The following is a 19250-nucleotide window of genomic DNA, read 5'->3' as shown; positions in this document are numbered from 1 at the left end:
TGTTCATTTTTAATCCTCTAGCTTTTTTTAATCCATTTCCAAAGAAGGATTTTTTTATAAAATAGGAACAGTTAAAACAAACTGTGTCTGGGGCATGGGTAACCGTGTCTGCTAATGTGCTTCACTCCTCTTACAGCAGCGGGAGGTGATGTGGCAATTGTGTGCCATTAAAATTACGGAAGCTATACAGTATGTGGTGGAGTTTGCCAAACGCATTGATGGATTTATGGAACTGTGTCAAAATGATCAAATTGTGCTTCTCAAAGCAGGTATGTGCTTTGCAAGTGAATTTTGAGATCTCTTCCTAACCTGCTTTCACCCGCTTATTAAAGAAATGCTTGGTAAGGAAGGTGTCGGGAACAGTTTTTCTCCAATGATAATAGCTTGGGTTTCTTTTAGCAGAAACAGAGTCCTTTTAAAGGTTTTTGAGCTATCTGTGGGGAAACATTCCCTCCATTTTGCTTCTCTAAGTGAAACGATTAATTTGAAGGGCACTCACATTCTCCCATCTTACCATCACCTGTGTTTGTTTCTACTGCACCAGACTCTCGGGAGGGAACAGCGAGTTGTTAGGAATGTTATTTGTGGAACTCAAAGGGACACCCCTGGTGTTTTGGTTTGTTTTAATAAATGTGAATCCATACGTTTTCCTGGCAACTTAGATAGATTCTGTTTGCAAGACAGAAGATTGCCAGAGAAGTAATTTGTAACTCCATCTCTCTTCAGGACTACAGCCTCCATTAGCTTCAGCATGAATCTTTAATTACTCTGGTCAACTGGGTCCCTTTAAATAGAGAGCTGGTGTGACAGAAAGCCACTGGCTCCACTGCATACAGCCCCGCTGTGCTGAATCAGAAAGGGGTCCCTACATTAGTGCCTTCACAATAGATTAATATTCACCACGAGAAGATAATCCACACCATTTCTGCCTTCACTTAGGTTCTCTAGAGGTGGTGTTTATCAGAATGTGCCGTGCCTTCGACTCTCAGAACAACACCGTGTACTTTGATGGGAAATATGCTAGCCCCGACGTCTTCAAATCCTTGGGTAAGGAAATCTGGGTGCTCTTTTACATCAGGGCTGTAGGAAAATGTGGGAGCCCCGCCAAAGAGCTCACTGAACAGAAGGGAAGCTGTTATTTGGAAACAAAAATTAAAGGATTTTATACTTCTGTTACTTTATAGTCACTGCATAAAATTCACACAGCTCAAACACTCTTTGTCTATATTACATTTAAAAGTTTAGCATTTTCGTTGGATCTAGTCAGTGATCGAAGAAATTTATATGGTCTAACCTTCCAGTTCACTTCCAGGTTTTAAGAACCAGATTTTCCTAGGATAAGTTTTTCAGATAAACTAGAAGATGTGATTTGATACATAAAATCAAGCAAAGAGCTAAATGTCTGCCCTTCTGTACTTCTCAATAACAACCATTAGTAAGAATGAAATGTGGATATCAGAGAAATAAAGCATAGCTAAGTCAAAGTGACATATACTATAAAAATTATTTTGGATTTCTAGAATTTAAATAAAGTGGAATATAATCAAGAAGAACAAAACAGTATCCAAGATAAAGTTGTTAGGTGATTTTAAAAACAGTTAAGTGACCAAAGGCCTATATACTTTAGGAAAGCCCATTGAAATTTAAATACATATACATAATATGCAAATCTGAAAGAGTGGATACCAAACTTAACCATTTTTTTAAAAAGATTTTATTTATTTATTTGAGACAAATAAAGTGAGCATAAGCAAGAGGGAGGAACAGAAGGAGAGGGAGAAGCAGACTCCCCACTGAGCAGGGAGCCCCAACTTGGGGCTGGATCCCAGGATCCTAAGATCCTGACCTGAGCTGAAGGCAGACACTTAACCGACTGAGCCACCCAGGCACCCCCAAACTTAACCAATCTTTTGAGGATGGATTATGGATTATGTTATGAGACTTTCACGTTCAGAAAAGTGTTTTCAGTTTTGTAAAAGCTATAATGATTTTACCATCAGAATGTGTGATTTGTTATCATTTTTAAGAGTGGTTTAGATCAAATAGAGTAGAAAACAAAAAATCAGTGAATGTAACATCTCAGTTGGATTGTAGCCATTTAATTCTTTTAATTCTGTTGGTTAAGATTGTGGGTTCTGAATTCAGGCAGCCTGGTTTTGAATTTCAGGCTGTTACTTCCTACCTGTATAACCTTAAGTACATAATTTTTCTGTTTCCTCACCTCTAAAATGGGGGTAATAATAATAATACCTCCCTCATAGAGCTGTTGTGAAGAAATAAGTTACCCAAAGAAAACCTCTTAGAGTGGTACCTGATAATATACTAACCATGCAACAAAAGTCCACTCTCGTTATTTTAAATGGTAAGGATTATAGTGAAGGTGATGATAGCTAAACGGATTCTTCTTTTTTTAAGATTTTAAACTGTTAAGTTGTAGAAATGTTACTATCCCCTTGTTTTATTTTGTTTTTAAGATTTATTTATCCATTTATTCATGATAGACAGAGAGAGAGAGAGAGAGAGGCAAAGACACAGGCAGAGGGAGAAACAGGCTCCATGCCAGGAGCCCGACGCGGGACTCGATCCCGGGACTCCAGGATCGCGCCCTGGGCAAAGGCAGGCACCAAACCGCTGAGCCACCCAGGGATCCCTATCCCCTTGGTTCTTAAATTATTAGATCCCTCCTCGCCTTATTCCATATTTTTCTCCTAGGGTAATAACCAAAATCCCAAACTGTCTTTAACTTTGGCAGGTTGTGAAGACTTTATTAGCTTTGTATTTGAATTTGGAAAGAGTTTATGTTCTATGCACCTGACTGAAGATGAAATTGCATTATTTTCCGCATTTGTACTAATGTCGGCAGGTAAGATAATCAAATAACAATGAAATGGTTTAAAAATTGTCCAGGTAAAGAATTCTTACAAGATATATAACTTTTAATGACTGTAGACTTCTCAGGTGTTACCAAGAGAGGTTGCCACCTTATTAAATCTAAGTTTTATCAAATAGCAACCTTCTCCCACACACACACATACATGCACATGTTTAAGAAGACCTCATGCCATTCTGATAAAATCTTAATAAATGAGAACTGAGTAAAACCCAGTCCATAATTAACCTCCTGATATCATGAGAAGTGCTCTGGTAGAATAGGGTTGCCCTTCTTAACACAAATCTCCCAAGATAACATGGTTTTTAAGATATCCTACTTTTTCTTAAGATTCATTTGGATGTCATCCACAAGTTTATCTGAATTTAATCTATGTTTTCAACTAGTACTGCCTCTTGAGGATAATCTGTTTTGCAAATTTACTGTCTTCTGTTTGGAACTTTTACACATAAAGACTAAATTAACAACACTTAAGTCATTTGGAATTCTCTTGACAATTTTAGTCGCCTTGGATTAAAAGCAATTTTCATATTTGCCAGAAAGGCTAGCAGGATTGCTCTGAGTATTTTATCCAGAAATGTAATTATTAGAAAGATTTGAATGTCCAAGGTGGTTTCATTTGCCCTTGTATATGCCTTAGGTTTAAATAGCTATCCTTTTGGAAGGGGAGGACTCTTCCCTTTCCTTAAGCATCAGCAAAAATGGAAAGCTTTATCACTGTACTGTTGTAGATCAGTGTTCCACTGCTTTAGGAGCAGATTTTGAACAAGGATTAAAACTGGCCTATTGTTCTCTAACTCTGAGTTGTGGTATAATAATCTGTGTATAAGAGTCCTAAGGAACTGGGGTGTCCTGAAACCACGTAGGAGGAATACTAAGAAATAATCATTCTTCGTGTGTAGATCGCTCGTGGCTGCAGGAAAAGGTAAAAATTGAAAAACTGCAACAGAAAATTCAGCTAGCTCTTCAACACGTCCTGCAGAAGAATCACCGAGAAGATGGAATACTTACAAAGGTAAGAGGGAAAGGTGTCCAGCTGGCATAGCCTAATCTATCCCTCACCACAGATCTTGCTGTCAGCCACCGTTATAAGTCATCTTACCAGCCCCTGAAAGCATCCATAAGCAATTAGGCTACTGAAAGATAAAGAAATATCTCCATTTCAAAAAATTTGGTTGAGCCAAAATTCAGGTTATGTTCTACTTACCATCACTGGTTGTGAAGTGTCTTGCAATAACAGGGCAATGATGGAATTTTTTTTTTGTTAAAGCATTGACACATTCTGGAAGTCCTCCTAAGTTGTGTATAGAGCAGAGTTAATGTTCTGCACTGATATAAATTAGAGAGGAATCTTTGAATTTAGAAGGAAGAAGTTTTAAAGGACTAAACAAGCAGGATAATCACATCTTCTAATATTAGTTCTATTTCCATTACATTCATTAGTAATCAACAGAAAGTGACTTTTGTAATTTCTTCATCAATTTCCCATTACTACCCTGTATTCAAAGCATAAGGCCTCATTTTTGCTAATTATTACCTTTTGCAATAAAAATATAATTAAGATGTCAATTTAAAGTATGCTAATATTCCTCAGTGCTAGTGCTGGAAATATGTATTTGGTCTTTGAAAAATCAGCCCTATTATTTTTTAGACTATTTCATGTGTTTTATTGTTCAGGAAGATGGATTTGAGAGTTTTGGGTTTTTCTTCCTGCTTTCTTTTCTTTTATCCTGATAGCTAGGGTTAGGTCAGAGAGGGGAAGTTGGGGGTTAATTGCTGTTTTGTTTTTATTTTGCACCCATTCAATGAGAGATTGAGGCAGGAATGGAAAATAGAAGAACTCTCCAGACCCTTACCTTCTTCTCCATCTTCTTGCCCCAATGCAAGGATACAATGAGGCTCTTTCATTATAGAGAGCACCTAACCCATGGACAAGATCTATCAAATATGTTTCTTAGGATTATTCTGGTAGAGATAATATATCATTTGCACAGTACTTTTGGAGTATAAAAAGCATCGTTTCAAGCTGTTGTATTGTCTTCAACTGGGAAATGGTCAATGCAGAGACTTCCACCCAGGTCTTCTGATGATTCTTTCTTCTGAGCCTTATACTCAGACCCAAAATTGCTTTGTACAGGCAAAGGTCTTTCCAAAAGAAACTTGTTTTCATTGGAGTTGGCTAGTACTGGTTCTGCAAAAAATATGTAGGGGATGCCATCATCTCTAGTTGCAGTGACCTCGCCTGCCCATGACTGCCTCCATGTCTTCTTCTCTGGCACCAGATGTCTTTTTTTCTCTAGAGCTGTAGAGAGCAGGGGTAGGGATGGGAGAGCAGAGAGCATGTTGGAATAAGAGAAGGAGGTGAGAGGCTTGGCTTCTTATCTCAACTTTGCCACTTCTGCTCATGAACATCCTCTCAGGTCATTCTATTATTTGTCTTCAAAATTGTCCCAAAAAATTGTATTTAATCTATACCTGGTATTCTATGATATGCCTAACACTTGTTTTTAACCAGTCTTCCTATTGGAAGAACTTGTAAGTTGCTTCCAGTGTGTTTCACCTTTGTAAGCAACGGGCTAAAGATCTTCCAGATTCCCTGAATTTTGATGCTTGTGTCTGTTCTCTCCTCACAACGTGTCTTTTCTTCCACTTACAGTTAATATGCAAGGTGTCTACATTAAGAGCCTTATGTGGACGACATACAGAAAAGCTAATGGCATTTAAAGCAATATACCCAGACATTGTGCGACTTCATTTTCCTCCATTATACAAGGAGTTGTTCACTTCAGAATTTGAGCCAGCAATGCAAATTGATGGGTAAATGTGTCACCTAAGCACTTCTAGAATGTCTGAAGTACAAACATGAAAAACCACCACAACAAAATTAACCGAGACACTTTATATGGCCCTGCACAGACCTGGAGCGCCAACACACTGCACATCTTTTGGTGATCGGGGTCAGGCAAAGGAGGGGAAACAATGAAAACAAATAAAAGTTGAACTTGTTTTTCTCATGCATATGATTTCCATTATGCCTACAGAAATGGACCCTTTTTCTGTCTCTACTTCTTGATCATTGACCTCTGTTTACAACTGGAGGAGGGTACTAAAGTCGGAGCATTTCCTTTTCTCGTAGCTCACTGCCCACAGACTTTCCGCAGAGTCACCAAGCGGTCATAACCACAGAGAGTCCAGCAATAATCGGTGACTGGTGTGCATAATGGAGGTGGCGGCGTGACTTTGCACAACTTGCTCTTTGTCTCATGAAGGAAGTTTTTATTTTTTCTCACCGATCATTGCCAGTCAGCAGGATGGCATGAAAAGGGTCCATAGCACTAGCAAACAATAGCATTATAATATATTACAGGGTAAATGGGCATGAAGACTATATATAGCTAAAAGAGATATTGTTTATATATTGTTTTAATTAATATAAAATGTAGTTACTGGTGTAGCTTTTCCTGTTGAATTGATAAGGCACTTTCATTTTGCACCTTTTTCTTTAAATTAAATGCTAGCGTGTTCACTGTCGCGTCGCATGTGCACCAGAAACACAAGTTTAACTGAGAAGGCTTGGAAAGTACGTCGGGAGGTATTTATGCTGCTGTTTACAAATTACTCTTAAAAGACTGGCTGGTCATATCTAGAAATCACGATACGGATTCTTTTTTTTTTTTTCTTCTACACTTTATTCGGAATTAGAAATGGAACTCTCCCTAAATTATACTTTGCTTTTGGGTAAGTTTAAGGATAGATGTGTTTATGCTTCATACAAAGTGGAATGATCGATTGGTGCTATGGACTCATACCATCATGCACATTTTTTTTTCTAAGTTTTTTAAATGTCACCTCAAGGAGGCAAGGGGAGGAAGGAGGGGAGGCTCATTTCACAAATTCAGTAGCTATATGGACTCCGTCTCAACTTGTAATTCTTATGCTTGGAGAACAAATCAGTAAGCCAAATATTCATTGGGAATTCAGCTTTTATTATAAGAAGGACCCAAAGATCATATCTGGAGCAAACACACACTCCCCATGTGAGGACATGAAGCATTTAATTGTGAATGGTTATGTTCTTGGTATAATCTAGGAATTCTAAGAGTGTATCTCAGAGTGAACTAGTTCTAGACGAGCTGCTTCTAGATGCTATAGTTCTAGAATATTGCTCTCCATATTTCACAGACAGTGGATAGAAGGACAAGGGGAGATATGCAACACTGAACTGGTTTCTCTTATTTAAATATTAAATATTTTAAGCATTCAAAGTGAAGTTGATGCTAGCCGCAAACATTTACTCTTGTATTTATCTTCACTAGAAAACTGTGGACTGTAATTTATTTTATTAAATATTTAGAAGATTGTTTGGCTTTTGTGTTCAGGTGAGAAATATTGAATGTTTTTGTTTTATTTCATGTTTGGGGGGCTTTTTTATTTTAATAATTCCCAATGGAATTATTAGAAGGGAAAATGAACAATCTGATACACAAGTGTGCATGTTTTAAAAATAAGTGCCCTTTGGAAATGTAGGCATTTCGAAGATGATTTTCATCAGTTGGGGTGGGACTCAGACTTTGGGTCTGAAAGACCATGTTTATACAGGAAAGGGAACATCTTCCCATAGTGCAAAGGTGGGAGTTTCCAGGCAGCCCTTTATAGCAAAGAAAGTGTCTCTACCACCAGGGTCCTCTTGAATCTTCCCTAGGAACTGTGGCTCCTAATGTCATGTGGATCACAGCACGGGCTTCCCAGAGCCCTCTACTCTGGCTTTAACTCCACTGATTTTCTGATTTGTTTCCTGAGGGACTTGGAAAAGAGGAAGGAATTATTCACACATAAGTGTGTATGAAGCCTAAATAACATCTTAATTTTTTTTTCAAAAACATTGTAAAAGGGTTTAACCATAAATAGAAGACGAGAGTAATATTTACTTAAATTTCTTACAAGTATATTAAACTTTATGTGAGTGTTTATATAGAGAGGTTAACTATCAGCATATAGTATTTATATTTGGGCAGGAAGGGTTAAATCAAAATTTTAATTTAAATAAGCATAGTTCCTTTAATGATCAATAGTATTTATACTCTGAAAAGAGTACCAAGCTTAGTTATTTATTTGTCCATTTTTTTTCCCTATTGTTTCTCCTGGTGGGAGGGTAGTGGTGTGTTTTTATTTTGGTCTGATTTTTGTTTTTTGTCATTCTGATTCACTAAATTTGGGGATGGTTTTATTAAAGTATATTAACTTCTTTTTAACCAAAGCTTTCTGAATATGACCAGCCTCAGGTGCTAGCGCATTAAAGAGCAACTAAACCTAATTCCAGTGTCCATTTGTGAAACGATTAAGAACTAATTGAACTTCTCTAAGGGTGAGAGAGAGCATAATGTTGAGCTTAAAAGAAATTCCTTTTCCCAGAAAGAATTTTGCATGTACCAAATGAAAAAAAGATGCTTAATCCCAGTAGTAGTCACACCATGGTGACATTGCTTTTAGAACAAACCAATATACATTGACATGATGCTGCTATCAGGTCTTTCTGAAAGAAAAGCAAGGTGAGGACTTTAAGAGCAAAATACATCGACAGTGTAGGAACAGAGCAGGAAGGGTGTGCTCGGTGCACAGAGGGAACAACTATTATTTGGATCAAAGTTGGGATCTGAAGTTAAACAATAAATTCAGTTTAAAAAATGAAGTATAGAAAAGGATGTGAAAAACTTTGCATTTTTATTCTGTTATAGTAACTCTTGTGTAATGACACAAACTACTTGGTGATACAGAACAATTATGCTTAAGATTTCTTATAATTAAAGTTTCCTATACTTAAATATCCAATAGTCTTTCAAAGATTGGAATCACATCATTGTTATCCCGGCTGCTATAATGCCTTTTATACAGTTTTTTTCACATAGGGTACATAAGGCTTTTGTACAAAGCCTGAATACCTTTGGTTACAATGGTGTCAGATGGTTGTATTATATTCTGAAGAACCTGGCCTTGTTCACAATGAAAACAAAAGTGCAGATGAAAGTGCTTTTTTGGACAGTTTGCAAATTGTGTTAAAGCTATGGATTTTTTTTAAGTGTTCAGCATCCTAATTTGCGTTAAAGCTATGGATTTTTTAAAAAGTCTTCAGCATCCTAATTCACCCTTCCTAACTTAAGGAAAATATAACAAGACACTGCTTCTAAGTTTGGTTGTTCTTTATAGTGTGGATACCCAGATCTCTGTGAGCGTATGGGGGTGGGCTGAGGGCCAGGTGAGGAGGGAGTGTGTGTGTATGTGTGTGTGTGTGGTTTTTGTGTGTATGATGTGCGTGTGTCAGACCGCTTCTAGGCTACTAAGTGTCAATGGAAAAGAAAATGTATTCAAAATACTTAAATCAAAACTAGAAGATGGGGAAAAAAAGATTTATTCTATACAAAGCCTTGTCTGGACCACTTTAGAGAGACTTCTATTTTTTTAACCCTTCTATAAATATTTGATGGCACTTGAAATATTCCTGCAATAAAATGTGATTTGTGTAAAGAAAAAAAAAAGATTTTGTAATGTGAAACAAAGAAAGAAAGTAATGTAATTTTCTAAAAAAAAAAATACAAACAAACAAACTTTGTATTATTTTCTTGATGGAATTTGTCTATCTGTCTTTGGAAAACTTTTTATTTCATTGAATGTGCCATAGTAGAAATATGTGTTTTTAGTTTTAGACTAAGGAATAGCTATTTGTGTTCCGACATTCCAAAATGCAAAACAACGTAGTAGAATCTTTAATGAAAAGGTTTAAGTAGGATGTAAGCTTCTCTCATTGTTGCTTTTTTGCACATGTTCTTCATTCCTCTCTAGTGCAATATGTACATAGAGCACTTGCGGGTGTACCTTGATCCCTCAGGGAAAAAAATACATATTTGTACAGTTTTGGTTTTTTGGTTTTTGTTTTTGTTTTTGGTTTTTTTGCCTTTTGTTTTTGGCTAAGGAATGTCGATTGAATCACTTGTTATTGTTGAGGGGCAGCCAGATAATAATCCTAAAGCCACTGTTTTCAAACATTGATTGTTTAAATCATGTGTCCTTCCAGTGCTATTATTTTAAGATAATAATAATAATAAAAAGTTATTTTCTGACAGTTCTTTGTGCTGATTGGTGAAAAAAAAAGGGTAAATAAGCACCTTATGATTGACTTACTGTGAATGACAATCCATCTTGATATCAACAATAGAAGCCCTATCACTTTGGAGTCGGGGTTAAGAGTCAGAAACAATGTGCTCAGGGATCTTCTAAAACTCTTCAAACAGGGTGGCCAGTATTACTGGGACAAATTGTGTTTTTTATTATTAATAATAGTGATAATAATACTATCCCTCAAGGCACAAGTGAACTGTGTAGAACTCTGTGTGTGTGTGTAAACTCTTCACTATTGTCTCATTTTGTTGAGTTCAAAATATATGTGTTCTTCAGTCTTGTGTGGTTAAAAGTGTTGAATAGCTTCCAAAGCAGTATAAAGTTATGCCAGTATGTTCACAAGATAAATTAATAGGCAGTGTACCGACAGAGAGCATCACTTCATGTGCAATCCTACATACTCCATTGACCTTCCTCTGATAATTAAAATATTCATGATAAATTCATAGCATTATATATTAGAAACTTTCAAATTCTACATAGTATGCAAAAAATTGTCTAAGACTATAATGAGATGAGAGCTCTGCCTATCAGTGCAGTGAAAGAGGTGAAAATTAGAACACATTTTTTTTCAAATGCCAACAAATAACTGTTATTTTCATTGTGTTCTCCTCTAAAAGCAAACCCCCAAATCCCTTTATGTTTCACAGCTCTTTTACTTCTACTTTTATAGTTTTCATCTGTTGAATTAATACAAGAGCTAATGTTTAAAGACAGACAAAACCCACCTATATAACAGCGCCATGAATCAGCTTTTAGGGTTATATTTGACATTTTTGCAATATAGTTTCATTCTCATGTTTCCATGTATTTTCATAATGTCAGCGAACCTCAGTATATTGTTGGCTTTGATTCTTCCTTACTTGGAATACACACTCAGAAGGAGCTTTCCATAATTTCTTACAACCATAGTGGAGTATAATTTGGGGAAACTTTCCATGTCGTTTAGATGAAAAAGAAACTTTGACCTTCTTGTTTTTTTGATAATGAAGACTATGGAAAATGGCAGAAACCCCTCTCTCCTTCTCTCTCAACATATATATATACATACACACACACCTCTACATATATACACCATACATATACATACATACACATATACATATATATACACACATGTACATACATACACAGACACAGGTTATTAACATTTTCACATACTATAACGTGATTGCCATGTCTTACTTATAAAGATATGATACAACAGAACCCTATAGAAACAACTTTATACTGTGGATCAGATTAACAGAAATGTAATTGCAATAGTAAGTCTTGACCTATTGCCAACAGTCTACGATATGAGTTTTCATTCTATCCCTAAACACTAGTATTAGGAAAGTGGTTCCACCAGATTCAATTCAAGAGGCCTTCCTATTTTTGTTTATTCTTAAGACATGAGGAGGCTGAAGAAAATGTCTTTCCAAAGCAATCGGTTTCACTTCCGGAGAGGTTGCTTGTTTCTGTAAGTATGACCGACCAGTTTTGTCAGGCTCTCAGAATAATTTTTAAAATAATCCAAAAGCCTGGCTTTATACTAAGAAGATGTCATAGATGGAGGGATCTCTGTGTTTAACCAGACCCTCCAATCTTAGAGCAATAAATACATTCATTCAGTCATTTACTTATTTACAAACCAATGACAAAATATTCAATCCAAATAAAAACAATGCTTTTTCAGCAATGCAATATAACATGGAGTCTTGTGTTAAAAAAGCGACTATGAATATTTTAAATAGATGCCTACAGAATCCGTGTTCGCCGTTTACATGTAGTGTGTTCGCCACATTTTCTTTGGCTTTTTTCCTTCTAAGAACTAATGAAAGCTTGCTGTGAGCTTTGACACACTGCATACGCCCTCACGTTCCGTGCTGTTGTTCTCTAAGAGCAACTGAATTCTCTCCAGTGTCTGTGTGTTTCCCTTCTCACTCATTATGACTTTAATGTGGATGAAAACTATTTCTAGGAACTGGTTATTATTGAACAGATTGCATATGTAAATGCAGATAATTCTTGAGCAATATAGTGAATATGATTTCACAAAAAAAAAATTCGTATGTACTGTACACATCTTCCTGAATCCAAAATTCTCTTCTTATATCCACAGTGGTTTGAAATCTCATATAAAACAGTGGTAAATTTTTAAACATTAGGACATTAGCTGGCTGCTTCTTTAAATGTACCTGTTCTGTCTGCTTGCTCCTTTTGTGGAGATGTGTTTTTGTATTGGATGTTTGGGCCAATGGGAGGCTTCAAGCTACAACATATTTTCCCAGTTTAAATATATTTAACATATGACAAACCCCAGACAAGGCTTTTAATATGTATAAAGAACTGCAGTGTTAGGTGGTTTATTTGCAAACCGTTTTCAATGTTGTCCATTTTTATGGCACCTTTAACAATATTCTTGTTTCCAAAGTACAAAAAAAAAAATAGGTTAAATAATCTAGCCATAACTGAATGTCAAGCAATAAAACAAATGACTTTTGTGCATAGACTTAAAAAAATACAAATTTTAGACATCTGCATGTAAATGCAATCTCTTGTTTACTGCTTTCTTCAACTTGAGCAATTGATTCCTTATTTACTATTAACTTAAGAACTTGTAATGGCCTGTAAACATTTTCTCTCTTACTCTTCTTTCAAATTTACCTTGGTCCCTGCTTTTAAGTCATAATATTTAATGTTGTTCTGCACATCTCTATACAGTTAACTTTTTGGCTTTCATTCTGTATAGATAAGAAAATGTTATATTATAAACAGCCTACTCAGTGCAAATATTTATCTGTTTATCAAATCCACAATATGCTGTATAATACTGGTTTTACTATATAATCTATTTTAGACATAGCTGTTTAGAACTAGAGTGTGCTATTTTTGTGTTTTTCTGATGTGTGGTGCTAGATAAGTTACTTTTGTGAACAACAACAAAAAAATCCCTTTTATTCCTAGACAATACCACCTTTGGGTCTTGTTAATTTCACTGAGTATAACTATATATTTGTATATATATACATATATATATATATCTACCTGTTCCCAACTGGCAGCTGTATCAGAGTGCTGGATTTGGGACACGCTTTTCTCTTTAAATACATAATATCATTATATAAATTATTCTAGAGTGTATTTAATTAGGATAAAATTACTTCCTTAGTATGGATATTTGACATCTATAGGGTGAATTTGTTTATAAATATGGATACATGAAAACTTCTTAACATTTACTTTATGTTTCCTACTTGGCTTTATACCATATCTCCTGAGCTGAAAAAATAATTTTCCAGGCCTTCAAGATCCTAAAAAAACACTCTAGTTTAATGGAGTAATACTTCTTTTTTTCTTACTAAGGAATCATGTTATTGGCACCTGACTGAGTTGTGTACTTAGCTCCTATTTAGGCATTTATATAAAATATCCTTGGTGGCTTGATGGCAGAATAAGTGTTTCCCCTCCTACCTGAGCCATGAGAAGCTTGGAGATATCCAGTATCATGGCAGAGCACGGGCCATAGAGCAAATTTGACAAGGGATGTTCTGTTTTAATCTGACCTCAACCAGTTCCATGAACTGTGAGTAAAAGACCTTCATTTTACAAGTTATCTAACAATGAGCTTAGTTAAACTCTTTCACCTATTCTCCCAAGACCTATTGGCATTGTTAAAAATCAAAAGTATATCAAATATCTAACTAAGGATGTAGTTAACCTTATTAAATATTGATTAGAATTGTTCTGTAATATTACTGAATTTGTAAGATCTTTAGCAAAGATTTTTGAGCAATTTATAAATATAGAGCAAATGTTTCTGTTTACTGCACTTTTTGTAATTGAAGGTGATAAATTCTCAAGCCATGGTTATTGGCTTCCATGCACTGCATATTTACCCACAATTCTAGACATTTTCCATTTTTATGGAAGAGTTGCTGTTACCTTAATTATAAATGCAATCATGTGGTTAATGAGAGCGAATGCTAATAGTTAACCTTTTAAAGAGAATTGGCTACAGTTTAGGGAGAAATCTCTTTAATACAAATCATGTCATTCCTTATTGCTTCACTTAGAGATTGATACCTGTTTTGTTTTTGTTTTTGTTTTTTAAGCACCACTTAGTATCCTAAACTTCCTGAAAGTAGAGATTGTATCTCTTTGTGTCTACACAATGGCCAGCACATGTCAGCATTTGATAATTGTTAAATGACAAGTGTGCCCAAATTAAAATTTTTTCTTGGGATTTTTTTGGGGGTAAATTTATAAAGTACGTCAAGCCTTATGGTTAACACTTTCTTCTACAACCAAGTATTAAAGCCACATTTAAAACGACCACATGAAATGCTGATTCTAATTGTGTGTAGGTCTTGAAGATTAAGCACACAAATTTCACAAAACTCTGTGAGTAACAAACTCAGCCTTCTGTAAATATACATGCAAGTTTGGAAACAGTAATACTGTACCTATAAATATATGCTGTCTGTTTTGTGTACAGTATGTAAAAACTCCTTTTCTGCCACACTAAAAATGCAAGCCATTTATGGAAATCCTAAAAATAGTATTGTACTAAAACTTTGCTAATGATCTTTATTAGAGGATCATCCAACTTTTCACTTACATTGGGTTTTCTTTTCAATTCACTCTTACAGTAGTCTGCTTATTTCCAGCTGTTTGTTATTTTATTGAGTCCTCAATTTAAAAAAAAATATTTTGATTCATTTTGTAAATACAAGCTGTAAAAAAAAGAGAGATTTAATGTTGTCTTTTAAATACTCCAATTTTCATTCTAATATGAATGTTGTTATATTGTACTTAGAAACTGTACCTTTAATATTACATTACCTTTATTAAAAGTGCATTGAACACATCAATTTTAGATGTGCTTTATGTACTGTTATCCTATAATAAAACTTCAGCTTCTAATGGAACACTTGCCTTGTTTTTATTCTTTTTTCTTGGGTATTGAGTTTCCTTGTACATAGTTTTATAGCTCACATTTTGTCTCCAAAAAATGGGCTAGTAGAATCTTGCTACTCAAAGTGTGGTCCACGGGTCAGTAGCCCTGACATCACCTGCAACCTTGACCTTATTAGAAATGCAGAATTCTGGGCACCTTCCCAGACCTGCTATATTAGAATCTGAATTTTTACAAGATCTTCAAGTGATTGGTTTGCATACTAAAGTCTGGGAAGTACTGGTCTGTAGTACAGTACTTTTAAAAAAATAATTCATTTCCATTTGCTGAGGGAAAAGTATACAGAAGGCTCAAGATACCCTTTGGATCTGAGAAGCTAAAGAAAGAAGTTTTAACTTGTGAGATAATATCTATTGATTGGTCATAGCCGCTAGAAATACAGTTGAGGATTCTCAGGCTGCTGGCTGTCTCAAAGAAGAATGCCATGACTGATTAGTGGTATCTGCCCTGATGTGCAGGAGGGGAGAAATCCTGAATGCACACCATACTTTGTCATCTTTGCTTTAGAAATCATTAAAATGGAGTGTCAGAAATGATGCCAAAGATGTTAAAAAAATCTAACTTTCTGAGATGTCTTTGCCCTACCTCAGCCCAACCACCTCTTGAGTAGATTATATAGGAGTAAACTAATAAATTTAATATCAGCTAAGTATCACACTATTTTAATGATGCAAAACATCTCAGCATAAATTATTTTGAAAGTAATAAAAAGATTTTAAAAATTATTTTGAAAGTAACGTCAAGGACATCCAAATTATAAAATATGCTGAGGTCAGAATAAATGCAACTGAGTTGGCATTTTCCTTCACACGCACGTACTACAATACCTAAGTGTCTCTTGCACTCAGTACAATAAATGTTTGAACTGATCCCCAAAGTTTTTCATGTGACAGTCCTTAATCCTGCTTTTATTTCCAACTGCTTCTGAGAAGAGGAAGAATGAGATTACGCATGTGAAATATTTGTAGACTGTCAAGTTCTATATAATTATAAATATTCACCACCTTCCAGTATCTCAGGAAATTAAGAATTAATGGAAAAAATGGAATTCATGTAATGAAATCTGTCACCTCCAGGCCTTTGGCCAAACCCATGCCTAAACTCTTTCTGATAAAAACAATGGTTTACACTCACCTCTCCATGGATTAGCTTGCCCAGCTTCAAAGAGATACCAGAACGAGCGTGTAAGAAGGATTTCTTACCATTCTGTATATAATGATCTCATGGGAGATTTAGAAAGGAAAACAAATGTCAGATTAATAAACTCTTGGAGAAAAAGCAAAAACAATAATAGTAAGATCTGACCACAGTGTATCTTGGTTGGTACTGTTACTACTAAGGGGTTAACTGCTGATGGGCTGAGATGTAGCTCAGCACCTTCTCTTCCCCTTTTGAACAAGAAACTGGAGATGGGACCCAGTAATATTCAAAGCCATGTTCTAAAAGAGATTGTTAATATTCTATAAGTCGCCAGAAACAAGAAGAATAAATACAGTCTTGCCTAAGAAATTTCAGGAACATGGGAGGAAGCAGGGAATTTTTGTCAAGAGAACACTCCTGGATCCCAGAAGAATCTCATTGTTGGGTACTCAATGTTTCTTATGGCAAGCCTAGACTCTCCTATTGGCAGAAGCCTACTGCAAAATTAACAGGCACACTGTAATTTCACTGTACCACTACTTGTGAGGTGGAGAAAAATCCTTTTTTAATTTTCTAATGTCATTTATCTCTGATGTTGGAAAGAGATAAACTAGTCTTAACAGATTGACTCTGCCTCTGGATTTTTTTTCTCCTCAGGAGGGGGACTATTGACTCCAGTAAAATACAGTCATGTCTCAGCAATCTATTTATTGCTTATCCATTTGATAGGCTTCTCAAACAATATATTTAATTCCAGGATCACTTCCTCTCTGCGGGGGAGAAGTTGCTTCAACTTCTTGATTGTTCTGTGCTTAGAGAACAAAAATTAATTTTAAGATTAGCCTCACCCCAAATTATGATAGTAACCTCCTAGCAAATCACACATCCACCTTTTCTACCATTCTTTCTTTATCCTGCCAATAAATACATAATGTATTCTAAAGATAAATATAAATAACTGCTTAATTATCTTACTTGAAATTATCTCTTTTGTCTTCAGCCTCTCTCCATGGGAGAGTTAGAGGCTCCCTATAAAAGACCAGCATTCAGATGAACAGTTAGTTCTGGTTTGTTTTGTTGTTTTTAGTGCAGGGACCATGTTAATATAGAACACTACAAACTATATTTCAAAACGTATTATCTTCTGAGTGGAAAATTTTGACCATGTTAGCCATTCTCCTCTGAAACAGGATATCCTAAGCCAGAGCATTATGCTGGTTTTCAGGACTAATGATAATTCCGCCCCCCCTTGAAATACATTAATTGCTGAAAAGTCAGGTTTGAACAAGTTACTACTGGCAACAGTATTTCCCCCAATAGCTCTGAATCAATTCGTAGATCAAAAACTCTTTCCTAGAGAACTATTTATGAATTCTCATTTTGAAAGAATATTATGGATGATTGTTAAGTTCATGAAGTAATTCCCTGAGTGAAGTTGTTACCACACAATAAACTCTCCAAGGCTAAGTTCATCCCAAATCAAGCAGAAGAAGCTCATTAGCTGAATGATAGGAAAATGACTTGTTACTAATAAAAAAATAGATGATCATGCATGTGCCTCTGTCTTGACTTGGTCCACAAGAAGAAATACACATCTAGAAGCAACTGCAATAACTTCACTTAGCCAAGTGGTTGCCATTTTAAGAAATTCTTTTTGAAATTTAGTCCAATGAAACATTCTATAAACTCAAAAAAAGTCTACTGTTACAAATTCTTTTAAAATGATATTCACTTCTCATTCAATGTCTGAGTTTGGTTTTCAGTTTAGCAAGAATGGAAAACCAAATATTTCCTCTGCATAAAAATCCACAGAATAAAATGATACAATCACTTTGGAAAACAGCTTGGTAGGCTCTTAAAAAGTTAAATTTATGTACAGTCCAGCAATTCCACTCCTTGGTATCTGCCCAAAAGAAATGAAAATACAAAGTTCACACAGTGATTGGTATACAAACTCTCATAACAACATGACTCATAATAGCCAGAAAGGTGGTAACCATCTAATGTCTGTTAACTGTTGCATGCACAAACAAAATGGGGCATACCAATAAATTCACTACAATTCAGCAACAAAACTATTAATACCTACTGCAACATGGATGGTCTTAAAAAATATTCTTCCAAGAGAAAGAATCCATATTGCATGATTTTATTTATATGAAACATCCAAAAAAGGCAAATCTATAGAGATGGAAAGCAGATTTGTGTTTGCCTGGGGCTCGAGGGCAGGAAGAAAGATTAATTGCAAAGAAGCACAAAGGATTTTTCAGAGTAATGGAATGTTTTAAAACTTGCCAGGGTTAAAAAAAAAAAAAAAAAAAAAAAAACTTGCCAGGGTTGACTGTGGGCTGCAAAACTCCATATATTTACTAAAAATCAGTGAATGATACAAATAAAATGGGTGAATTTTATGGCACATAGATTATACCTCAATAAAGCTATTTTAGATGTACAGACACAGAGACACACATACACACTGGTTTCCCCATCACCCAGAGAATTAAGTCCAATGTCCAAATTCTCTAATATAACATGAAGACCATCTCTGGTTCCTTCTCCCTTTCCAGTTCAATGGCCTTCATCCCCCCAACCCCAGCCCACAACAATGCAGTAGCTTTTCCCCTTCCCCGGAACATGCAGTGCTGTTTCAAATTTCTGCACTTTCTCCACACCTGAAAACCCATAGCCCCTTTTTTACCCAGGGAACTCCTTCTCATCTTTCAAGATGCAATATAAATTAAACTTCTCTGAAGTGGTCTCTAAGCTGTCTCAGTCAGAATAAGTTCCTTCCTCATCATGTTCCCATAGAATCAATATGTGGTGTGTATGTGTATGTACCATTTCTTATTTGTATTATAATCATTTGTTTACAATGCTACCTCCACTGTGGGTTTTTGTGGTTTGGGAAGGGCAGAAGAAGTATGTACTAATGGTTATTTTATGTTGAACTCTTTGCAATGTACTTTTTATATGTTACTTCTAATCCTTACAACAACTCTGTGAGATATTACTGTCTTGATTACCCAAATAAGGAAACCAAGGCTCAAAGAGGAGATGCAACATGTGTAGGATTACACTGCCTGTAAG

General features: G+C 35.5%; 1 protein-coding gene across 2 annotated transcripts in view; it reads left to right on the top strand.

Moving 5' to 3' along the window:
• The window catches only part of RORA (RAR related orphan receptor A), a 706525-nt gene extending 697102 nt beyond the window's left edge, over positions 1-9423 (top strand). For both annotated transcript variants that reach the window (XM_026001846.2, XM_072738708.1), the window contains 5 exons: positions 137-269; positions 940-1047; positions 2753-2863; positions 3793-3905; positions 5547-9423. In XM_026001846.2, coding sequence (XP_025857631.1) covers positions 137-269; positions 940-1047; positions 2753-2863; positions 3793-3905; positions 5547-5711 — 630 coding nt within the window. In that variant the 3' untranslated portion in view covers positions 5712-9423. The remainder of the gene's footprint in view (positions 1-136; positions 270-939; positions 1048-2752; positions 2864-3792; positions 3906-5546) is intronic.
• The last annotated feature ends 9827 nt before the right edge of the window (positions 9424-19250 follow it).

This window comes from Vulpes vulpes, chromosome 15 (assembly GCF_048418805.1).
Source record: "Vulpes vulpes isolate BD-2025 chromosome 15, VulVul3, whole genome shotgun sequence".
Lineage (NCBI taxonomy): Eukaryota > Metazoa > Chordata > Mammalia > Carnivora > Canidae > Vulpes > Vulpes vulpes.
Note: the sequence above shows the minus strand (reverse complement) of the source record. Positions and strands in the feature narration are given on the sequence as shown.